The sequence below is a fragment of the Plectropomus leopardus genome, chromosome 23 (assembly GCF_026936395.1).
Source record: "Plectropomus leopardus strain MGB_pleo_1.0 chromosome 23, ASM2693639v1, whole genome shotgun sequence".
NCBI classification, from domain to species: Eukaryota; Metazoa; Chordata; class Actinopteri; order Perciformes; family Serranidae; genus Plectropomus; species Plectropomus leopardus.
The window spans coordinates 13,732,233-13,748,943 of NC_142198.1; the positions used below are offsets into that span (position 1 = coordinate 13,732,233).

The 16,711-nt window shown below is 38.1% G+C and overlaps 3 protein-coding genes across 3 annotated transcripts; 2 read left to right on the forward strand and 1 right to left on the reverse strand.

Annotated features, from left to right (window-relative positions):
- The first annotated feature begins 3,588 nt into the window (after nt 1-3,588).
- On the forward strand, nt 3,589-6,591 carry LOC148185663 (uncharacterized). Its single transcript, XM_088073730.1, has 5 exons — nt 3,589-3,672; nt 3,744-3,842; nt 4,147-4,352; nt 5,712-5,775; nt 6,328-6,591. The coding sequence occupies exons 2-5, from the start codon at nt 3,744-3,746 to the stop codon at nt 6,364-6,366; spliced, it is 408 nt and encodes a 135-aa protein (XP_087929856.1). The 5' UTR covers nt 3,589-3,672; the 3' UTR covers nt 6,367-6,591.
- A 40-nt stretch (nt 6,592-6,631) lies between these two features.
- On the reverse strand, nt 6,632-12,404 carry phf23b (PHD finger protein 23b). The gene is made up of 5 exons (XM_042512338.2): nt 11,865-12,404; nt 10,569-10,600; nt 10,369-10,461; nt 9,222-9,831; nt 6,632-8,243 (listed from the first exon to the last, which is right to left on the reverse strand). The coding sequence occupies exons 1-5, from the start codon at nt 11,890-11,892 to the stop codon at nt 8,050-8,052; spliced, it is 957 nt and encodes a 318-aa protein (XP_042368272.1). The 5' UTR covers nt 11,893-12,404; the 3' UTR covers nt 6,632-8,049.
- Nucleotides 12,405-12,424: 20 nt separating this feature from the next.
- elp5 (elongator acetyltransferase complex subunit 5) lies at nt 12,425-15,547 on the forward strand. Its single transcript, XM_042512339.2, has 8 exons — nt 12,425-12,908; nt 13,018-13,078; nt 13,199-13,279; nt 14,015-14,226; nt 14,494-14,669; nt 14,764-14,859; nt 14,966-15,066; nt 15,195-15,547. The coding sequence occupies exons 1-8, from the start codon at nt 12,854-12,856 to the stop codon at nt 15,301-15,303; spliced, it is 891 nt and encodes a 296-aa protein (XP_042368273.1). The 5' UTR covers nt 12,425-12,853; the 3' UTR covers nt 15,304-15,547.
- Nucleotides 15,548-16,711: the final 1,164 nt, after the last annotated feature.

Genomic DNA, 16,711 nt, shown 5'->3' on the forward strand with positions numbered 1-16,711 from the left:
CAACATAAAACTGGGAAAGCAGCATGTTAATGATGCAGCTGGTCAAGGGAGAGAGACCTGTTTGTTTATTGAGTGCTCTGTGTCATGGTACACTTTTTAAATGAATGCCTTGGTAAATCTATTTAGGTGTTTTCCAGTGTCAAACACAGGTGTAACAAATAACATTAACGATGACTGCATTTTATGTAGGCTGTTATTAGGCATTTGACTTCCACAACTTTGAGCATGCTGGCACACGTCGTTAATGCCATTAGTTACACCTGTGCTTCTCCTACTGCGGCAAGTCAAAATGTCATCCTGCAGTCCATTTCCCAATTTATCACCACTGACAATGACCTTATATAAACTCTCTTTTTCAGTCTCTGCGTCTGTCTGTCAGCGTTGGGGAGAAATAGAAACAAATGGCTGAATGGACATTAACTTTTTGGTTCAAGTTCAATCTGAGAAATGTTTTGTTTATTTATTTATTTTACATATAAATGAATTCTAAGGTGGCTCACATTAGTGGAGGGAGCAGTCTTAGTTGAGTCTATATTTGGCACATGCTGCAATGCCTGGTACTTATAGGGCACTGAACCAGGGCGGAGATTCAGCAAACACACACACACACACACACACACACACACAGAGAGAGAGAGAGAGAGAGATTCTGAGAACACATTAAGTCATAAATCAGTTAAACATGTTCGCACATGGATAAAGAAAGACCATTAACGTGTATTTTAGTACTCTATTGTAGCGTACTAATTATTATCTCCATTTACCATGTCCTTTATGTGCACTTAATTATCTATTAGAGATCTATTAATATTTAATACACTAGAAATACATTTAAATATTTAACCTGTTGAGTGAGTTAAAGTTAAATCTATGTGTAAAATAAGCAACTTTTTTCTTATTTAAAAACAATTATTTATAAATAAATTGTGTCTCAAACAACAGTAGCCAAGTCAAGGGGATTAGAGGAATAGTTTGATGTTGATATTGTTTGTATATTGCCTTTTTTGCTCAGAGTTTAGATGACAAAAACAAAACAACTCTCATGTTTGTGCTCTAAATATGAAGTTACAGCTAGCAGCCAGCTATCTTAGCATAGCAAAAAGCAGCCGCTGCTCCAGGCCGAGAAATAGTTGGAATGTAATTCCCATTAAACCACAACTTGTAATTTGTACACCTTGGTTTTTGTATGGAATAGATGAACAAAATATGTGTTAATAAATAAGCTTAAGAGTTACTGCTAGGCCAAATCTTTGGGGAGGACCAGCTGTTTCCCCTCATTTCCACTCTTAAGGCTACGCTAAGCTAACCACTTTCTGGTTGCAAAAGTGAACAGGCTACATATTTTTTCACCAAAATGTCAAACCTTCGCTTTAAGTATGGCCATAATCACTTCACATTTTTTGTATTTACAACATCATTATGGTGAAAAATGCTCAGTTTATGTGCTGATACCATAGCACACTTTTGAGGTCAAACAAATACTGTTTAACAAAGGTTTCTTACAAAATTTTAATGAAAAACCTGAAAACTGAATTTCAGTAAACGTGTGCTAATACAAATTGTACTTACACCCATAATGGAAATAAGCCTTTACGCTTTTTTGTGTATTTTAATTGTCGAGAATATTTAGAAATGGAGTCTGCCATTGTGATCAGTCTGTCATTGTTTTAAATTTTGTCAAATAAATATGTCTATCTGTCTGAAATTAATCTTAATCTTCTTTATCTTTGCCTTATCAAATCCTAATCCTACCCCTAAACTGCTAAACTACCCCCTTACAGAAGTGACAGACAACAAAATGTTCCCATTTTGAAGGATTCCCCCTTAGTTTACATTCGGGAGGACATTTGGTCCTGTATTACAATAATACAACTCACACACACACACACACACACGCTCACACACCCAGCCAGAGGCTCCTAATGAGGCTTGTCCCTGATAATGGAGGTAATCAGTGCAGCCTATCTGGCCTCTGCCCCTGCTGACATGCTGCCAGCCTTGCTTTGGTTTATTTATACACGCCTGATCTATCAGCACTAGCTCTATGTTTGGTGGGCCTCAGTTTCCCAAAATAGAAATAATTAGGACAGGGTGGGAAAAGAGGAAAAGTGGAAACGTGTCTAAAAGTGCATACACTAAGAACGGACCCCCCCGCCCCACCTCATCCTCTGCCAATCTCTCCATCCATCCCTGCTACACTGTCTCCTCTCTGTTTTGTTTTCTGGAGACAGAGGCAGCGGGCAGGCGGGTCGAGGAGGGGCGGGGAGGGTTGTGTGTGGTCTGGATTGGGTGGCAATCGGCGGTGAAATAGGGCGAAGCAGAGTGATCAAGTTTTCCAGAATACCACACACACACACACACACACACTTGAGTTCTGATATAATCTGTTATCTCTCTGTCTCTGTGCTTCTCTTTTAAACCCAAACACATTGAATACTACAGATATGAGTACTGGATGAACTGGTGATTTGTGACATTTTCTTAACCATCATGTACATTTCTTTATTTTCTTGCTGCATCCCCTAGTACATGTGTGCATGCAATCTGAAATTATGTTTGAATAAAATCTGAATGTTTAAAAAAAAAAGAGAAAAAAAAATATTTTGGGTCCTTGAAAAAAAGATGGAAAAGTTTTAAAAATTTGTCCATTAAAATGTGTGGGAAACCTGATAAATGACAAATTGTTTCTCAGTTTTCTGAGATGTTATGGTATTTTTCATAAGTAGTGAATATATCCCTTTTGGATCTGATACCCTTTGATGTCATTTATTGTTATTTTGGACATTTTGTAGACTCGTTAAGGTAGAAGGTAGATTAGTCATTTTTTAAACAAAGAACGAAATTTCATTTGTCTTTAATCCTGCTACATCTTTGGATTTGAAGGATGAGTTGATTGCATTTATTGAATTGTATCAGAGTCTTATGTCCTTATGGCTCCCAACAAGGCCCATCTATCCAGTGCAACAGCTTGATCTGGGATGTTAGGGGTTAACCATGACACTGTGAAGATGTGCCCAGAGCAGTTTCTGATCTTCTGTTGCTGTCACTGATTTGGTGACATTTGACATATTTGGGCAGATAAGGTTGTCCAGTGATTTAATAATTCAATGTATAGCCTCTACTGGAATTGTATTTTTGCAAGAAATTTTCATTTGACTGATGAGTCTATATAACTAAAAAAAAAGATTGAAGCAGATGAAAGCAAACCAGCTAAAACCAGCTTGAGGGTAATTTACCACCCCGAGGCAAGTCTGTAAACAGCAAACTGCAACATCCTCAACAATGGCATTATCTCGCTCCCATCTTCCCTCATAATGGCTGCCAGGAAAATGGAAGAGGGCGTAGGGGTGTGACGGTGCATATATGTACAGTATGTATGTACATGTGTAAAGGCATATTGTCAGCACTTAAAAATGTCTTTAGAGTGGCCTTAGAAGTTTGACACTAATTATGACAATGCCAAGAAACACATGTAATCAGTAAGTCTGAAGTCACAGTCTCATACATGCGCTTCCTTAGTCTAAACAGTCACTGATGCCAGTCCCATAATATAAACCCACCCTACATGCATGGCTACAAATACCCTCGACACTGGTCAGCAGCTCAGAGGACGCAACGCTGCACCCATCAGCTTTGAGAACCGAACTCTACTGAGAGAACACAAGATTTGAGGTGAGCATGTTGTCTCTTTAAACACTGAATCATTTGTGTGTTTGCTGTTTCTGACTCTCTACTCTGATCAGATGCTTTGCTCCAGGTGTGTACTACCTTTCCTGGCTCTTTACATGTTGCCAGAGGAGACATCTTCTGCTGTTTTGCCAAGCGGATTCAGAAACAAAAGGGTGAGTCTTTTATGGTCAGTGAGCCTTATGGTCAGTTTTCTTATCAGAAACAGAAATGAAAAAACAACACATTTGATTTTCATTTTAATATCCAAAAAGGAAAAATGGGGTCAGACATGGAATATAAAGAATAAAAATGCCAATTAATTTTCTTTTTCTCCAATTATAAAATAAAATAATAATATAATAACTATATATATGTGTGTGTGTGTGTATAATATTGATTATATATTCGATTTTTTTTTAAGTTGTAAAAAAAAAATAATTAAAAAATCTTTTTTTATAATCTGATTATTGTCCTTAGGAGGTCAACTGGCTGGACCAAGAGCTCTTCCCATACCTGCCTGATCGCTCAGACCAGGGAGACCTCTCTGTGGGAGACGCTGGAGAAATGGACAGGAATGTGAACGGCCGACCTCCTCACTCAGAGACTTTCCTTGCCCCAACAGAGCACTTTTCTCTCCAACGCCAGAGCCAGTACCAGTTCAACCGTAAGGCCAATGAAAAGAGGTGAGGAGAAAATGACAGAAACCTTTGATCATGGTTTGAATGTCAGCGGACTGGCAGGTGTACGTATCAGATAAATTGTAGAAACACTTGTAGCATGGAGTTTGTGGAAAAATAGGGACTCCAGAGAGGGGAAGGCAGGGCTCATGGTCAAGGAGGAAGCAGAGTTGGCGTCGGGTAGGCAGGCAGCGGAACAGACGAATCCAGTAGGAACAGGCAGCAGGATCAATGAGGAATCGATGTACCACCAAAATAATAAAACCCAGCAGCACTCACATGGAGGAGATGTTTCGCTCAGTGGGAGGCTCTGAAGCTTAAGAATGGTGACGTCTCTCGACGGAGCTGAAGCAGTAGAGTACCGCACAGCCACAGGCAGACGAGAACCAGGAACTGCACAAGAAAGACTTGTGGTCGGAGACAGAAGGCTGTTAGGTTTACCAGGGCAGAGACGAGGAGAGGTGGTCAGAGGTGAGTCGAAACCAGGAAAACAGTCCAAGAGTGAGTGCTGGAAGGTCAGGCATGGAAGCGAAGACAGTCTGGACAAGAGTGAGTGGAGTGAGGTTGCTACTGGCTTGACTGGAGATTAAGAGTAGCTGGCAGCATCAGGTGAAGGTGATGAGGCTGATGTGGTAGAGTGGCTGGGTGGGGAGAGGTGGGGGCAGAGTAAATGGAAAAAAACCCACAGTAGCAGGAGAGAGGCAGAGCAGACTGTAACAGTTTTGTATCAGCCATGATCACAGTTAGGGCTGCCCAAAAGAATTCACGATGACAATTATTATCACAATGTCTATTGAAAATAATAATAATAACGCTATCAGTCAAATTCATCATTAACTTGATTTATTGTGTGTGTTGTCTCTTTTTTAGTGAATAAATTACCAGTGTAAAAGAGGTGGAGAGGGAGTTAGAGAAAGAAAGAAATGGAAATGATTTAAGAGATGCTGGATTGTTTTCATGATATTATGTGTTTTATTAACATGACATAAAAAATTGAATTTTCATATCACAATTATGATCAATACAAGTATATCACCACACTGCCAATCAAAATGTGTGTGATAGTATCAGAAATTCTGTACTTGATCTATAGCAACCTATGTGTAGACATTTCAAAATCTCTTGATTTTCTAAGTTTCCTGTAGTTGCTTATTTTTTTCTTCATTTAGTAATTACTGCCTAACTATAAGAGATTTTGGCTGTTGCTGCTTTTGTGGATTTTCGCTCTTTAAAATAAAAGAAGTGTTAAGTTTAATGTTGTTTTTGAATGTGTGGTACAGAGTGAATGTGTATTATGAATGACAAGAATGAATTATTCGTTGTCAGTCACACAAATTAAGCAATGTGCTGCTGCCGTATCTACAGGAGGAAGGTTGCTCCCCTGGACTCCATCGGCAGCTTTCAAATGTCCAGTTTCCGAAACCGAAAGGTGAGTTTGAAGAAAAATAGTTATTAAAGCTAGTAAGTTCTGAGCTATACTGAGAGAAATGTTTATGTTTATATATATATAAAGTAATGGTACAAGTTAATGAGCACTAGGGCTGCACATCAGGGGGTAAATGTGGAAAAGCCTTCTTTCACCCTGGCAAGCTAATAATTATAATCTGAATTTATTAAATAAATAAATAGTCTTCTTCTTTTTTGTGTATAACTGTTGCTCAGAAAAACAAAAATCAATAGACCTTTTTAGGGGCCCAGATAATACCACAGGAGGGCCTGATGAGCACTATCAATCTATATATCAGTGATTAAATGTTACAGTTTCAGTAAATGATTTCAATGTCTGGGTCTTTTTCTTTCTTCATTTCTTGGATCACTTTTTTTCCATCTTTTGCATAAACACAATTTTCAACTTGTTTGACTTGCACAGGTTCCTCATGACATTTGATTGCTTTTGTAGATTCACAATATCTTTGATAATTGCGAAAGACGCTGCTTTTGTCAGGTGACAAACTGAACACTTGTATGTTGTGTGTTACAGGATGAACCTGACATCGACAGGGAGGAACACAGGCAATAAAGACTCCACCGATTGAGCTCCTTATATATATATTTTCCATGCCAGTTCATGCATGAACATTGTTTGATATATTGCATACTATTTATTCATCGTTATTTAACTCACTGCAATACTAAGTGAGATGCCTGTTGACCTGCTCCCTCTAGTGGTGGAAGATGCAAACATGACAAACACTGCTGTGTGCAAACATTTAAATAAACGTAACAAAACTGATTCATGTCCTCTTTTTTTGTCAATTTAATAAAAATGATTCAAAATACCACCATTATGTTCCCAAAGACTTTTATTTGTCAAGCTACAATTAAAGAAAACAATATCAGACTGCAGAAAATATAGATTTTGCTTGGGTATTTTCTCTCTTCACTTTCACATATGTACAGTTGTCAAAGAACAGGATATGTACACAGAATTGAAGTCGTAGAGAGAGTGCAACTGCTACCGGAGACTTACCAAGACTCTCCCACCAACAAAAGAAAAAGCACATGGTAAAACCAAACAACATAAACAAAACGCTGCAACCTACGCAGCGTCAACTTATTTTTCTGTACACTACAACTTTGTTCTCGATGTGAGACAATCTTATGTCCATTCTCTGATGCGGGTCGCATCCCTAATCCCGCTTCTCAGAAAGCTAAGAAATAAACATGAAAACAGAAAAAAACAAATATTTTACAACCATTCATAAACGAGCCTCGGAGCCACTTTGATATTGTGAAGCACTGCCAATCCAATTCCTCTTACAGCAAGGTTACGCCCTCATATCAGATGAGTTTTTAAACATGACAAACTAAAACCACACATGAAACAAAAACATCAACAGCTTTCAATGTAAATGTTGTTCATGGTAAATGGCTATAATAGATTAACAAGCCAGACAGGAAGAAACAGTAAGCGCTTAATCATGAATGTACACAGCTACAGGCGCCGTAGCTCATCATATCCCAAAAAAAAGTGCACTGCCGAAAGAATAGTGTGTGCAATTTGAAATGTAGCGATAATAAATGACAGATTCTATGGAGTTAAAGATCTTGTCTTCTAGAGGAGTGAGATCTCTATGTTTTAAAGTTCAGTGATTATCACTGAAAACAAAAACGCAAGCTCAAAAATAAATCGCCAAGATACAATCGAAAATAAAAATGAGCTGCCCATCTAGCATTATGAAATACTTCTAAACAAATTGATTTCAATCTCTCCCACTTTGAATTTTATCAAAACTTGCATTGATTTGAAATTCAGAGGAAACTGAAAACGCTTCTCCTTGAGACACTAAAGGAAATTGCCACTGCTTTGTCGATATCCTCGAGAAATAATTAACAAGTCAAAATGCACCTTAAGTGAATACAAGTGTGAAAGTTTATGTGCACACTATCAGCACAGTATACAACAAGAAAGCCAATTAATGGAGGAATTAATTAGTAACAAATAAATGATTCTCCCCTGTCACTGTTGCCTTCTGTCCAGTTCTTCACAGTAACCAAAGAATTTTTTTTTTTTTAAAAAGAAACCGTGAGGGATAAATAAGAATGGTTGTGATTGTCAAAAGAAATCCTACAAACTGACAATACAGTCGCCATCCAGGTGATACTTTAGGCTGTTTTGGCTGTAGGCATCAAAGAAAAAACGAAGTGTCAAGAGGACAGCAAAAACAGGGTGGGTGCTCGGCCCCTCCCGTCCTCTTCACGTCTACAGGTCTTTTTTGTGTCCAGACCGCCGCAAGTCCCTGCACTTGTGGCAGTAAAAGATGTCGGGAACGTTGGACTTTTTGATCTTGGCACACGACAAGTGCACCCATATGCCGCACTGGTTGCACTCGATCATGGGCCGTCCCGCGAATGGCTTCCCACAGTAACAGGTGATCAAGTCCCAAGAATCGTCCCCTGTGTTGATAAAGAGGACAGAGATATAGAACATTAGAGCTGATCAAAAGTTGCCAATTAGGGATGTCCTTAATGGATTAGAAACATCGGTACAAGGCCAAATCGAAGCATTTTTTAATTGATTGGGATCGGTTATTTTAAGCACGTGCCCCGCCCGATCACACAGGTGTTGTAAACAGAGAGCACGATTTGCAACAGATATTCATGTTTTATTGTAATGCTGCTGTTCCAATAAAAAGATTTTTTTTAAAAAATTCAACTTAAGCTGCTACAACACGTTAAGTGGAATTGAATTTTTTGTTGTTCATTTTTGGAGAACTAGTTTTACTATAATGCTGTAATTTTGTGACATTGTGACAGAGTTTTTTTGACTGGGAATATTAAAGTTTAACTATAATACTTCTTTAAAGTGGAACTGTGATTATATTACTCATTAATGGTGTTATGTGCTTTTACTACAATGCTACACCAAATGGATTTGAGTGCAGTCTCCGAAGACACATTTTAGTTTGTTTACTGTTTTTTTTGTTATTTTTTTTTTAAAAAGAAGATGAGGAAATGCTGTACTAAGTGGAATTGTTTTAAGACCCATACAAAAACATTGTTAGCTTGTTTACTTTGATATTTTTGTAAAATTAAATTAAAAAAATGTTTGAATGTTGAATGTTTGAATGCAAACATTTTTTCTTGTATTGCGTTGCAGAGCTATTAAACTGTGAAGCATATACACTTGATTGATTTTAATAAAGCACTCAAAGTGCACATTGTGCAGCTGTATTATCCAGGTAAATACAAGTATTAGATCAGGACTCAATCAGCCGATACTCCGTATCAAATGACTCGGGTTGGGGGGCAAAAAAATCTTGATCAGGACATCCCTATTGCCAACTGGTACATATTAGGAATTGGACAATAAACAAGTTAGCTTGGAATTACGTTTGCGATGATCATCTTATTTCCAAGGTCGAAATATCATACCTGACTCCACCATAATGTCTTCATCAGCGATCCAGGTCTCCCCCTCACTGGAGCTCATCTCTGCTTCCCTGATGGACTCGTCCGCCTGCATCTTCCCCAGGCCCTGCATGCTCGGGGTGGAGCCCCCATGCTCCGACAGCTCCTCTCTGGCAGCTCGTACCTCTGTATGCCGTGCCTCTGAGTCTGTCTCACTTTGAGCAGCTGAGCTTTTGAGCTTCTTAGGCTTTGGCTGTTTTGAGTTTTTGCTGCGTTTGATGCGGGCTCTTTTCTCGCCTTCACTGCTGCCGCTATCTGCCGCCGTCATGGCAGAACCCAGCGACAGCTTTTTCAGTTTTTTGTCCTTCTTGCGCTCGGCCTTTGTGCTGGCCTGGCTGTCGTACAGGGAGTCTTTAAGGCGCATCTTGTCCAGCAGAGTGCTATCAGAGTGCATGCGCCGAATGTTTTTGCCCTTGTTTGCCCGAGCTTTACGGACAAATGTGTGGATGGTGTGGATGTCGGAGCTTCCGTCCGCCCAAGTGTTGCCAGTGGAGCTGCTGCCTCCACCGCCTCCATCTGCTGACAACCCTGAGCTGTGTGCAGAGCTGGATGATGTTGGGGACCATGAACTTTCCTACAAGACAAGAAGGAAATATATAAATATATATATATATATAATGTATTATACAGTAACATTTACAACCTACAAAACTCTTAAGACTAAACAAAATTGAAAAAAAGGTCCTAAATTATTTATTCCATCAGCCTAATCATTGGTTATATAGGTAAGATACCATATAGAGAGACATATAGCAAGTGAAAATAACTACAGTTTAAATGGATTTGAGTAGCTAGTTGAGAAGTCTCCAGCTGTTTAGGGTGTTCAAGCTTTAACATATTTTTGTATTAACTGCTGCCTCAAGCTCTTTTGAAAACAGGCACAGATGACATTTTTACAGTGTTATAAATCTAATTCCATACCTGTGGACCTCTGCCAATCACACTGAAGCTTGTGCATTTAAGGTTATGTGTTTTACACTTCATAAAAATGCTTTTCCACCCTAATTTCATATGTTTGAGATGAAAAAAATAATTTTGGTATTTCTTCACAACATGAGCAATTTAACTATAGCTTCTAACATCAGTCACAGTGACATTCATAGCAGCTCACCTCTTTTGGACTGGGGATGTAACCAGCATATGCCAGGACAAAGCTGCAGAACTTGTTGAAGTCCTCAACAGTCCTCTTTTTCCTCTCTGGTGGCTAAAGAAAGAACATGGCTTGTTTTAAAAAGTGATGCCAATATGACAAAAAGCACCACCAACACAAAGCTACTCATAGTATTTAAAGTAACATAAGAAAATACTTACCAAAGGTTCCGTTTTGCACGACAACAGTGAATCTAGTGGAAAAGAAGTAAACAAAGTAAGTCACAAGTGAACCAGTCTTAAATTACTTATCATTTTCACAGAAAACAGCTTGTACACAGAATAACCAAGCACTCGGTTGCCTAGGGCTATGATGAAGACGCATGTGGACTACCGCTAGCATTAGCCTGCTAACACGGCTCAATAACTTAATCTGGGATATTAGTGATGAGCACGTTGAGCTTATTTAAGAGCCGTGTTTGTGTAGTAACGTTAAATTGACCGACAGAGTTTACTGATAGCCGTTTGGGCGGAAAATAAGCAAGCAAGTCATTGGATGTTAGCGCTAGTTGACTGGGTTTTCCAACAACCGCAACCGGTGTCACTTGATCACCATCTGAACTTTATACAAAGTCCGGATGTTTCGCCATCAGCCATGAATTATAGTGTATCGATTTAACATCTGCGCTAAAACACAGGGTTGATTTTGTTAAACTGCTGCTAACAACGCTCCGTTTGTTCGTTGCCGAGCTTTAAACATGTCATTTTGTATTGTCTAAAGATGCTACCTGCTAACGTTAGCTGACATTTAGAGGGGAAGCTAACAACACGTTATGGCGTTTGCAGCGGTAACGAAAACGGGGTTTCGAGTAGTGCGAGTTCCTTAATGCCATATGTATTTAAAGAGTTGCATTTTAACGTGACATTACTGACAGACAATTATTATTATTACAGTTAACTTATGCTAACAACCAGCCTCTCGGTCGGCTAGCTAATCACGCTGGCTTTCTTGAAATGGAAGTGGGAGGCTTATTAGCCGTGTTAGCTTGGTGTTAGCTCGGTGCAATATTTAATTGATTTGAATTGGTGCAAAAAACAGTTTTTCGTGGCGGACAGGTACTCCAGATTCACTTAAAATTGAAAATGTAGAGAGTATTTTCCGTGAAGTTGTTAGGTAACGTTAGCTATTAGCTGTTAGATGGATCGGCGCGTTAACTAACTAGCAAGCTAACTCAACTGTGCAAACGTTAACATTAGGTTAGCAATAGTAATCGCGACAAAATATGAGATATATTCACTTTAAATCAACTTTCAGGACATTTTGACGACAAAACAAAAGTTGGTCAAGAGCAAGTGGTGTTATTAATACAGCATACGCAACCAAACGTAACATTAACGGTAGACGTACGCTAGATTAACGTTAGCTATCTTTAATGTCCGCAAAATAGACGCAGACATATTTTAACAAATTTAACATCACACTGGAACAGTTTCATAATGGTTCGCAAGTAAACATACCTTGGTGCTCGGACATTATGTCAAGCATTGTCGCCTCACCGACAAGGCCCCGATCCACGAAACAGAAGCAGCAGGCGAGCTAGCCGGGGAGTAGCGGCCGTCGCGCTGTGCCTTCCCCCGGCGTGGCTGCACCTTACCGCCGGGGAACTTTAGCAAACCAAGGGCGCGGAAAGCCGACCAGTGTCTTCCTCCAAAGCACTCAGCTGTGGGTCCAAGTTGTATTATTCCCTCCCTGGGGATCCGTTAGCTAACAAGCAAACCGCCTCTGAACTGTCCCTACACTAACGTTATTAGCTGTGCAAAATACTAATTCCTCTGTCGCTTAACGTGCTGCACTTAAAGCTCTGTTTTCTCCGTCACTACATTTATATAACCCTCGGTGTTAAAATATTGCGAAATCGTACAACTATCCACAGATTGACGCGATGCGGACTAAATGTAGATCCGTAATGTGAACTTCTCCGATGAAGTTTTTTTTCGTTTCTTCGCTGTAGGCACACAAAACGACTGGAGTTTTGACTTTATTTCGCACGGTCTTCTCCGTGCGCGGCAGAAACCTCTTGTGGCTGCCAGCGCAATGTTGCCCGTAGTGAATTCTGGGTAACGCAGTTTTTTTTGCATTGTCATTCAAGTTGTCACAAGCTAGTCGTAAATGTTGCTGAACTTCATTTCCCACATGTGCTCCACATTACAGTAAGGGGAACTTTGGGATATGACGTTTTTGAAGCTGTGCATTCTAAACATGCTATCTGGCGAAACATGTTGGACTTGGTTTGGGCAATGAACGCTTTATTTTTAAGTAAAAAAATATGAGTTTCTGCAACCCTAGGCGCTCGCTGTTCTGAATTTCGAGAAATGTTGCCCTTCTGCCATCAAATTACGGAACTCTTCGATGTTTTATTATGGTATTCATGGTGAATCAGAGACATGCTAACTAGCTGAAGCTACTTGGACCATCTTCAGTTTAATTATATAATTAACCAAGTACAATGTTGCCTGAATTATTGCAAGGTATCGATGCTGGAGGGATCCTCATAATACAAGGTAAATGATTTAAATGTTGTAGAGATCAAGTCTAAATTACAAACAATAACACAACTATATAAAGCAATAGCATACAATAAAGTGATGTAATTTATACTTGCACTATTAGATTCTGTGAGTTATTCTGGTCGACACCTCCTGAAGAGCTTCATCAATGCTGCATTGAACAGGTATTTCAAGTGATGTGAATGGTAACCGTTGTGTTATGTATGTAATCTTACTTATTCATGTTCCTAATTATTTGCTAGGAGCAATTGTAAAACTTACCTTGACTTGTGTTATGGATTTAGGGAGGAAACTGTCCATGTCCTTGGTTTTGACGTCAGTGAGGAAGAGCTGAAAGATGGACTAAAAGGATCCCCTATTCAAAGGTAACAAAGATCGTTACCGAAATAACTAGGCCATCATCAGAAAATTAGTAGCTACCTTCTTCAGTATTGGTGAAGTAATTTACAAAGCAAACTGCAAGATTCACGAGGTCCATCTCTTTCACTGTGAGCATTTGTTCTCCCAAAATGTGTGTTTGTTAATTGAAAATTGCTTTGTGACATTGTAGAGAAAAAAAATATGTTTAATAAAATGATCAGAAACAGGAGAGACCGCTTCATAATCAGGGTTTCCGCAGAGCCTCTAATCTAAAATTAAGGCCATTAATCTGTATAACAGTATCTTAAATCAATATTTCAAAAGTCTTAAAAATGAAAAAAAAAAAAAAAAACATTGAATGGGATTTTTTTTTAACTTTTTTACATTACATTTTAATTGGTATTTCATTGGTAAATTTAAAAAATACTAATTTTGGTAAATGAAAAAAAATTAAAATAAAGTTTACAGAATGCGTCCTGCATTAGCGTCACCATAAAGTCATGTTTTCTGTTGCAATAAATATTTGGGCAGTTATCCCCAACCATAAGTAATACATGTCAGTTCTGTTTTTTCCTGTAATTTTAGTTTGTGTAAAATTGGTCTTACATTTCATTCCAAGTGGAATTAAACGAAGTCTTAATCCTGTTAATTACATAATAGTTTGCTGCAGCCTTTTTTATTATGATATTTATTTAACCTATAAACAAACTGACCGTTATTCATCTGTTTTGTCACTCAAGGCTACACTTTCACGATGCCTATACAGACCCCCTTGGCTGGACTGATCACCCAGCTTTCACAGTTCACCAGTTCTGTTTGGAAGAACTGACAAGCCTGGTCAAGCACACATCACACCCAAAACCACCTATTTTAGTGATTGACTCTCTTTCGTGGATTTTGAGACACCTCAGTCCTCCTGCTGTCTGCAGGACACTTCAGCAACTTAGAAAAGGTAATACATCATCTTCTTCGGTATGTGTGTTAGTGTGATGTCACAAGTTTTTTGTATTGGTTTATTGAATGAAGGAGGGTATAACATCGAGGCTTAATGGGAGAGCTTTTATCTTTAATTACATTTTAAGAGAAATTGATTGCAATCAATTATATTAAAAGAAGATCCTACTGTGAAATAAACTTCTTAGCTGACTTACTTAAAAAGATGTGAAGACCATGCATTTTTTTCCCACTTTTTAAAGGTCTTTTTCTGTGTTTTCATTAGGGGGAGCTGTGAGAGCTATAATCAGTCTTCTCCATGCAGATATGCATCAGAGGGGTACTGTGGGAAGTATATGCCATTTGGCATCTTCAGTCATCACTGTAGCACCTGGGATGAAGGGAGACGAGGCAGTGGCAAAGATAACAAAGCGCTCAAAATCGGGCAAAGTTGTGCAAGATGTGAGAAGTGTTTTCTTTGGGATTATTATTTTGTGCTCCTTTACTGTTAAAAAAAATATGTGATAATTTTGTTCTTGTCTTTTTATGCTCTTAGGAGGAGATTTTCAGCATCAAAGATGATCTTACAGTCATAGTACAGAGCAAGCCCAGCCAACTTGGACCCAAAAGTGCTGACCCTGAGGAGCAGGAGGTGCAATATAACACGCTTAATATCTTTAGACCTTTATGTGGATCAACAGAATAAAGATAAGGCTCAGATATGTCGGACTGAAAAGTGTACTTTTTGTGTTTTATAGACGGACCCAACAGCCAACTTGACCTTCAACCTTCGACTATCTGATACAGAGCGCGAGGCCAAAGAGAAACTTGCACTGCCCTTTGTCTTCAGCAAAGACAAGTGAGGAACTTTTTTACAACTGTCACATTTTCAACAGTTTCTTTTCAGGGATTATGTTCCATAATCTTTGTTCATTTTTACTATTAACTTTTGCATCTTTTTTTCTCTCTTTTTTTTTTTCTTTTTAGGAAACGCGCTCTGCTCCACTCAGGCCCTGGTTCAGGACGAATTCTGTATGAGCCTGATGCAAACGATGACTATGACCAGGAGGATCCTGATGATGATCTTGATGTGTAGAGGCAAAAAGGATTCATGTTTCATGTCCTTTTTGCATTCAAGACACTGAGTTGTTTTCAGTAGTGCAGATTAAAAGCCTTAACTCACACACTCATGGGTAAAGAATAATGTACGTTTCTGTAAGAAATCTATATTATGTTTATAAAATGTTTTTTTCCAAGAGTGTTCTCTTATTTTATTTATTACCTTATTTTTTTTCATTTTTTTCCTTATTGAATAAAATTCTGCTTTTATCAAACTGATAGTTAATAGCACACTTTGCATTTTCTCAAAAATTAAGGTATGTGTGATTCACCATCTCGTCACCAAGCCATTGCACTGTTAACATAACATGCCTAACTTACTCTTTACACTATGATTTATTGCCTTGGTGCCTAACTTAGGGTTGGGCAAAATAAAAATGTGCAGGGTCACAACTTGGCTATTAGTAGATTTTAAAAACCAACCTTGATGATTAAAACAAAATCACAGAGTTGAAGAAAAGCCTTCATTTCTCCCCACTGTCATGCATGCATCCATCAGAGGTCCAGTGAGTTTAAGGTAGGGGTGGGAGATACCAAGTTTAGTGAGTCTACAGCAGTAAAACTTGTATTTTTAAGAAAATAAGCAAAACAAATATAAATTACAACCAATCTAAATTGTATGTCCCTTGAATATTCCCCAAGAAATCTACATCTACAATCTACATTCTGTGACACAAAGTTTACTTTTAGCAAACATTTTGCACATGTAAATACTACATGCTGCCTCCTTTTCCAGACACTCTAAAAATCCTACAGTACAAATAAAATGATCGGAGAAGGAAAAATACTGCTCACAACTATCCATAAAATAAGATGGTCACAAGTAGATATTGTGTCATTGCAAAACATAATCACTTGAAAGTAAATTTAAACCTTTCAATGCCATAATTGGAAGTAATATTCATGAAATTAATTATATGATTGAGTTACATTATCTGTCATTTAATGTAAATGATGTTGACAGATTTGAACTCAATGAAATAACTAAATTTTGCGTAGTAATGTATCAATACATAGACTGCAAGTATCGATATTTTATTATATAAATAATCAATGCTGCAAATACAAATTAAACTTTTGGTAGCCTACCAGACTATTAATATCAATTACATTTTCAGTTAACTGTCACATTTCGCTGCAATAAAAAAAAGATTTCCACCCCTAGTTAAACACTTTCTTTTTTAAATATAATTTTATGAAAAAAATTTAAACATGTAATTAAGAACATTTAAATATATTTTCCCTAGTTTGTTATTTTCTTTTTTTCCTTAAATATTGCTTTTTAAAATAATTGTCTAAATTATTTATTTATTTCAGTTTGTAAAACATTTCTTGCTAAGTGGTTCATTGCCTTTTCCTCATGTAAATCACATCAATTTGCTCAG